This window comes from Aspergillus lentulus (genome assembly GCF_001445615.1).
Source record: "Aspergillus lentulus DNA, contig: Alt04, strain: IFM 54703, whole genome shotgun sequence".
In the NCBI taxonomy this organism is placed as follows: domain Eukaryota; kingdom Fungi; phylum Ascomycota; class Eurotiomycetes; order Eurotiales; family Aspergillaceae; genus Aspergillus; species Aspergillus lentulus.
Genome location: NW_028322122.1, coordinates 4,376,589 through 4,383,763, shown reverse-complemented (window position 1 = coordinate 4,383,763; position 7,175 = coordinate 4,376,589). Strand labels below are relative to the sequence as shown.

Below are 7,175 nucleotides of genomic sequence, written 5' to 3'. Positions count from 1 at the left end.
AAGTCGGTAACCCCCATCTCGGTAGATTCCTCCTAGGTATCTTCAATCTCGATATGAGACCGCCCATCACCACACAACATAGTCAATTTCTGGCACACGCTATCGCTCCTTTCAGATCCTACCACGCATCTCAATAGACAATTCTAGACAGTTCCCTTACATAATTGAATTAGCCTTCAATTCTCTGTTTGTTAACTGATAATTTTCTTCTACATGTTCCTCTTACAACAACCGAATCCGCCTGAAGACAACGCTTCCACTACACAAGCCTCAGAGACTGCACGCTACCAGATATGAGTTCACTAGATATATGTACATTCTTCCTTGGACACAAGCCTGCCTCACTCCTGTAAAGGCAATATATTAGTCCTGGTATCCCACCTTGGTATTAATTAGACTCTAGCGGGCAAGGGAGAGAGGAGGGGGATGACGAGGCCAAGTTCTCTAAGGGGTAAGAGATCTATCTAAGTTATGGAACCTATCTGGGTCGAATAACTTCATGGAGGCCAGTCTATCAGACAGTACTCAGGGCTAGTTTAAGATAGCTTTAGCCAGAAAGGCTGTTTGTGTACATCGTGAGGTGGTTGATAATAAAATTGAACCCGCTCCCTCGGGCCCCTCCCCCCAGCCAACACAATACAAAAAATGGCCAACGTGGATCTGAGGCAACTTTCACTGAATATCGCAGAGATGTAATTATACCCACCACCTAAGAAGGCCATTGCATTCAAAAAGAGTCAAAACTTCAAAACAGCTTTTCCCATGTTATTTCCATTAAAAATTCCAATCAAACCCTCCGCTGCATTCTCAATACCCTCCGTCTCGTGAGTAAGAGCCTTGAACAAGCCATCTTTGATCCACCGCTGGACATGGTCCTGATGTTCCCTAGCGTACTTGTCGCCCATACCTGTATCACCGACGATAAACCCTCGCATGGTCAAACGTTTGAAGAGCACATTGGCAATGTTCCTTATGGGGTATGGCGGCGCATTATATTGTGATATCAGACCACAGACAATCACACGGCCAAAATCCTTCAACGCATCAAGGGCGGCTTCGAGATGTTCGCCACCGACATTTTCGTAGTAAATATCGATCCCGCCTGGTGCAAGTCGAGCCAGTGCATCTGCGGGCTTTTCTTTCTTGTAATTGAAGCCCCCGTCGAAATTAAGCTCACCGAGTATATAATCGAGCTTCTCGTCGGACCCAACACTGCCAATAACTTTTAACCCTTCATGTTTAGCGAGCTGACCAACCAACTGCCCGACAGCTCCGCTAGCAGCAGAAACGAAAATCGTCTCTCCTTTTTGTGGCTTTCCTATCTCATATAAAGAAGAGTATGCAGTAAGACCAGGCATCCCAAGAGCCCCGAGGAACACGCGGATGTCCTGGATGCCAAGCGGATTGTCGAGGCGACGAAGACTCACGGCCTGACTGCCATCCAGTGTGTTAAACTGTTGAACGGGTAGATGACCAACCACCAGATCCCCCTCCCGAAAGGTCGGATTGTTAGATCGAAATACTGTGGCTATGGCGGCGCTATCGATCGGCTGGTTAAGCGCAAAGGCCGGTGTGTATGATTTGACTTCTGCAGGTCGCATGCGAGGACGCATGTAAGGGTCAAAGCTAGCGTAGAGTGATTGCAGAACTAGGCCGTTTGGAGGCGGTGGATCTTCCACATTGTTGTCCACTGGCTCAACAACAAGATGTTCCCAGGGGACAGGAACGCCTAAGGGAATTTTTTTGAAAACAAGAGCTTTGTTTTGTGTCATTCTGAGTTGTAAGGAGTATTTGGCTCGAATCGATGGGACAATGAGCAATGATCAACAAGCACTTTCGGCGAGAATTTAATACCCTGCGTTAAGCGTTCTGTGCATTATTCTTATAACTAGCCTGTGGTAATTACAAAGCAGAAAGTTAACCTTGCGTGTCATGCTCAATCATCACCCAATTACCCCTCCCCTGGTCTCACCAGGACCTTCCTAGAGCCATTAATCCACTCCGAGGGAGTTTTAGATAAATGACGCAACATGGGGCGGAAGGAATTACATGACCTAATCCATATGGAGTCCCATAAACGCATCTGCTCTCTTTGCCCAACCTAGCTCCGACGGAGTTTCATCTCCAGGCTCTCGGTAACGAAAGACGTGTACCCCTCAAAAGTGCCAGAAAGTATCATCGGCATGTGCGAGGTGTCACCAGCGCAAATTAGGGGTATGTCATGCTCAATATCAGTCGGCAAGAAGCTTTATGCGGTGGCTGAACATCTCATTCCTGACGTTCACCAGTGTGATCCGTTGTGTTTGTATCTTTTTGTCCTGCATTGGTCAGTGTATAACATCTTGACCCAGTCGCAGAAACTAAAAGCTTGAATATGAGATCAAGCTGGTATACCAAATATCTGAAAGGCAACCTGGCCTTACGGCATCCGAGGGACGCCTGAGATTAAAATTAATATGCTAGTATGGAAAAATTTGAAGATCAATGGGGAATAGCTGGACTGCTTCAGCTATAACGTGCCAGAGCCCGGCAGTAAAACGTGTGCGTGCCATCGCTTTACAGATTGTGATGATGAGATTATGATGGAAGGGAGGACAGTGTCATTGGGAAAAAGGGCTTCGTACCGTTCACTGCAGATCTCTTCCATTCCTCAAAATTGTTGTACAAAGCACGGTGGTCAGTACCATCAAATCAAATCTACTACAGCCCTTCACACCATCTACCATGAATCTCACCCTGAGGTAGTATATAGGCTACCCCGACCAGATCCCTATACAGTATGTGTCATGTATGCGCTTCTTATGGGAACTCAATACCTCGTGTGGCCTTTCGTGAGCCAGTAGCCGCTGTTACTTCTATGCCGCCCTCCTAGTGGGCGGCTAAATCTAGGACAGGCTCCACTGCCTCGGTCGGGGAAGCACTTTTTCTCTTGCCGCCAACACAGTTGGCATGGACCCCATCGCTAACCTTCCCTCAGAGCTGAGCCCCCGCTGTGGTTTTCTCGGCTCCAGAGGGTTTGGTAGATCGTGGGGTGATACGTTTTTGCTCGCTACATACGCACGGCTTGTCATCACAGAATCAGAAAGCCTTTATTTTTGTGTATAGCTACCAGTAGCCGGCTCAAAGCTATGGTAATTGGTACGCTCGCTTTCTGGGCAAACTCTGTAGAGACGTCACATGCATTTGGCCAGAAATGTTACGTTTACTTGGCGCAATTGGCGTTCTCGAATTTTCTATCCTCCCTTAAAAAGCGTGGATTCCTCGTAGATGTGTGTCCTCTCGCAGGCTATTAAAGGACAGGACTAACGTCTTTTGTCCTGTACGGCTGTACATTTGCCCTAGACGAGTAGCGGTATTGTTTCCGGGTATTTCTAGGTCCTGCTGTTTGTCGATCTGTTGTCCGGGCTTGTCCGTGGGGTTTTATCCTGCTTGTAGTACTGACCTGCTATAGCTGAGAGCGGTGACAGATCCTCAAGCACGAATAGATGCACCCTAAAATGCCTAGCAAGGACACATCTTTGCTTGCCAATATGCTTGTAAAATGCGCAGCACCATTCACTCATAATTCGTCCGCGAATCCATACGTTTTTCATTCCAACGCCAAGTGCATCTGAATGCACGGATTTCCCCACACCCCCAGGTTAAACCCTGAGGAAACCCTAAGGCAGGAGGGAGGCGGGGGGGGGGGGGGACGTGGTGTCTTTGCAGTCCCAATGAACCAAGGAGGCAACCGGGCTGAACCAGTAGCATTCGTTGCTGATACTATAGTGTTTCGGGCCTTATCTCTCTCTTAACCAGCAGGACCATTTCTCAACAGACTACCGTTCGGCATACAAGGCCGGTAGCGCCCGATTTCGTCCATACAACAACCAAGACGGATTGTGATTTTCATTGGCGCACCCGTATGGTCCCACTTTTCTCAAACTTTACTGCTTTGGCGCCCTTTACTTAGCTGAGGGTATTTAAGGTTTGGAACTTTGGAGTATAAACTCCGACGGAGTTTGCGGCCCCACCGTTACTTCGTCAAGCTCCCGCTCATCCCGCGGAAACTTGACGACTACAAGGAAAGGAATCACGACACAAATGAAACTAACCTATTTCGGGTATGTTTTGCTAGCGCACTATCCTCGACAGCTCTTTTCTTCTATCTATATTGGAGGTAAATGTCCGACGGAGAAGCTACAAGGGCAAACTCTTCCAGCACACATACTCGTCAACAACTCCGTCGGCGCTAGGTAGTCAGCTGTTCATCAGTTCGTCATTGGATCATTTACCCCAGTTTGCTGATAGCATGCCAAGGGGAAAAGAGAATTGCTACGAGCAGCAGACCGGAAATCAAAATACACAGAAAGTCTATGACAGCTGATCCGTTGTAAGTTTATGATCTAGTGGAGACTATTAGTTATTCGCTCTTTGGTCCACTCGACTCGCAAAAGCTTCCAACTGATTCAAACACGGTTCACCATCATGGTGTGCAAGACAGACGGAATGCGGCTATTGTTTCTGGCCTTGTATATCGCGTTCTTAGGAAAGCCACGGGTTTTTTTAGAGCCTCTTACAAACATAATCATTATGCATTAGGTTCAAAATAGACTATACACGTTCCCTCGCCATGCGACGAGAACCCTTCGCATCTTACCCGTCGGTCGTCTGTGCGACTTCGATGGTCCGATGGATACCAAGATCCATTTTCCTTTATGCCAGGAGAGGGTGATCCGACGTGAGTCTTTCCTCGCTGTTGCTAGGGCTTGTCGAGCCTCCCCATGTCAACTCGGTATCCCTCTGGTTTTCGATACTCGTGACCATGACAGCCAATTTGTCCGGCCTCAAGCCCTTTGACCCCATCCCACCCATGTAGCTAAGCGGCATCGGTCACGAGTTGCTGTTTGCGCCTAGACTGCCAAAGTTGGGAAAACCAGATGGATATCTTGACTCATTTCGACAGCCGAGCCATTTCCGGACCAGGGGACGAAGCGTGGCGAGACTGCCGGCGGTGATACTCAGTCCTGCCTCGATGTTGGACCAAATGGCGATTTGATCGGTTGCATCTGAGATATGTTAGTGCCTCGAATAATAATCACATGCGGATAAAGAACGGGCAACGTACAGAGGAAGTCTTCGTCGGCAAATGTCTTCACAAAGGGGAAGCAAATGATCACAGCTGAGGAGGCACTAATGATCGTTAGCTCACTTTCCGATCAACTGAGGCCAAGTATACTTACACGCAAGCCATGCTCAAAATGCCAATCACAGCCATCTTGGCCTGTGGCTTCATGTGCAGCTTGGAGAAAAGGACAATGGGCAGAATGCCAACGGTGAAATCACAAAGTGCGGCGAATGCACTATAGACGTATGTAATGACGATTATAATGTTGATGCTGATGCAGTAGCCTTCAATCTCGGGATCCAGGGTGGTCCTGGTCCAGAAGTACGAGAGTGGCCTGCATTGCAAGAACATAAGGAAAAAGAAAACGATTCCAGCAACGACTGTTAGGAGCAGAACCATGTAGAGGGTCCAGATGTGTGACCGTTTGACTGTAATTCGCATAAGGAAAACACTGATGGAGATTTTGCATCCAATCGACGAGAAGCAGTAAGCAGTTTCGCAAAACCACCAATACTGTCATCATAGTTGTTAGGTAAGCATTCCTTTTGGCATAATTAGATGAACCGAGGTTAAGTTCAGCTTACCTTTCATGGCTGTCACACGCTGGTGGGCAGTAAGGCTCTCAAATTTCCGGCCTGTCCCGTATAGAGTGCCATCAATCGTGCACGCAGAGAACATGATATAGAACAACTGTTCATGTAAGTTTGATCTCCTCCCCAGTATACAGCAGCGAAGACCATCAAAACCTTTCACAATCCATCCCCGCACATAGCAGCGCAGCATGACCGCTATAGTTGCAACTGGCATAGACACGGCCGCCACCGCCTGGACCGCCACGGCCCTTTGATCCTCGTCCCACATCCTGCCCTAGAGAGTCCTCCGAGTTCGACAGGATGAAGGTTTGCGGTTTGGGGAACGTGGTTTGTGGGGAAGAGCACAATTTAATAAACTGAGTTGCCGACCATTATCTAGCGCGTCAGTGGAGAGTAGATTTTCGAGACAGTAAAGAGGAAACGACAAGCGTGAGTGCGGAGGTTTTCTTACGTGTTAACGTCCGTAGGACTGTATCGCACACCCGACGTGACTTGACTCCTTGTAATAGTAATTGCTGTATTCTGTTTGCTGAACGGTACCTGAGTCCGTTCAGTCCCTGATACGCATGCAATGATCAAGCCACGCAGTTCGATGGTGCTCCCCAATCGGTGTTGCAGTCCTGTCCTTGTCCTTGAGGACATTGTGGGTTGTCGCTGGTTTCCAACCTTTGATTGGTCCTCGGATCGGCCTCGGTGCCGTCAGAAAGCTCACCAAGATGCGGTTTGAGGAAGAGGAGATGAGTAGGGTCGCTGCCAATGCTGTTGATCCCAGACAGAGCTCCCTCCCAGAACGTGGCGAAGGCAGCAATCTCGGCAGCTCGGTCAAGGCCATTGACAATGCGGCGGGCATTGATGTAATCCTGTATATGTCGCACCTTTAGCGCGGTCTTTCAGAGGGACATTCGATCGAGTATACTCTATGGTCAAAATCTGTGATGTAGTCGCCGAGCTTCTTGCCAGTGAAGCTACCCTTGGCCATACCATGGACGATCACAACAAGCGATACATCAGGTCTAAGTGCTATCTCAGGGTGGGCTACCATGTCGAGATTGAGCAGCCGGCCGTATTTTTCATAGTTCTCTGTCAAAAAGTCAATATTATTTTCAGTCATGGCAAGCCGAGATGGGTACTCACCCTTGTGAGTGAGTTGCACATAGCCACGGCCATAATACGGAGCGTAGGGTTTATTCTTCCCTCCAATCTCCTCGATAGGGCTGAATCTGGATTCCCACTCAGCCGTTGCTAAAATATATGCGATCTGAAATTTGTTGATATCCCAGGCAAGACCGGCATGCATGCCCAGGACATCCTGGTTGCCAGAGGCAAACTCGATGATGGAGACGATGGTATTGAGCTGTGACTCAGTGAAGCGCTTATCTAAAACAAGAGGCGTCAGAACGGAGTTCATGTACATCAGTCACCTTTCTAACTCACAAACCATCTCGCTGTTTTGTTCCTGAGCTTGATAATTTGAC

General features: G+C 48.3%; 2 protein-coding genes across 2 annotated transcripts; both read right to left on the bottom strand.

Moving 5' to 3' along the window:
* Window positions 1–737: 737 nt before the first annotated feature.
* Window positions 738–1,772, bottom strand: ALT_2699 (MDR family NADP-dependent oxidoreductase; the record flags this gene model as incomplete). The annotated part of the gene is made up of 1 exon (XM_089599405.1): window positions 738–1,772. One exon carries the CDS (start codon window positions 1,770–1,772, stop codon window positions 738–740), a length of 1,035 nt encoding a protein of 344 aa, XP_089456551.1.
* A 3,100-nt stretch (window positions 1,773–4,872) lies between these two features.
* On the bottom strand, window positions 4,873–7,141 carry ALT_2698 (uncharacterized protein; the record flags this gene model as incomplete). The annotated part of the gene is made up of 7 exons (XM_089599404.1): window positions 4,873–5,048; window positions 5,108–5,172; window positions 5,223–5,417; window positions 6,367–6,560; window positions 6,617–6,780; window positions 6,835–7,077; window positions 7,135–7,141. 7 exons carry the CDS (start codon window positions 7,139–7,141, stop codon window positions 4,873–4,875), a joined length of 1,044 nt encoding a protein of 347 aa, XP_089456550.1.
* Between the last annotated feature and the right edge of the window lie 34 nt (window positions 7,142–7,175).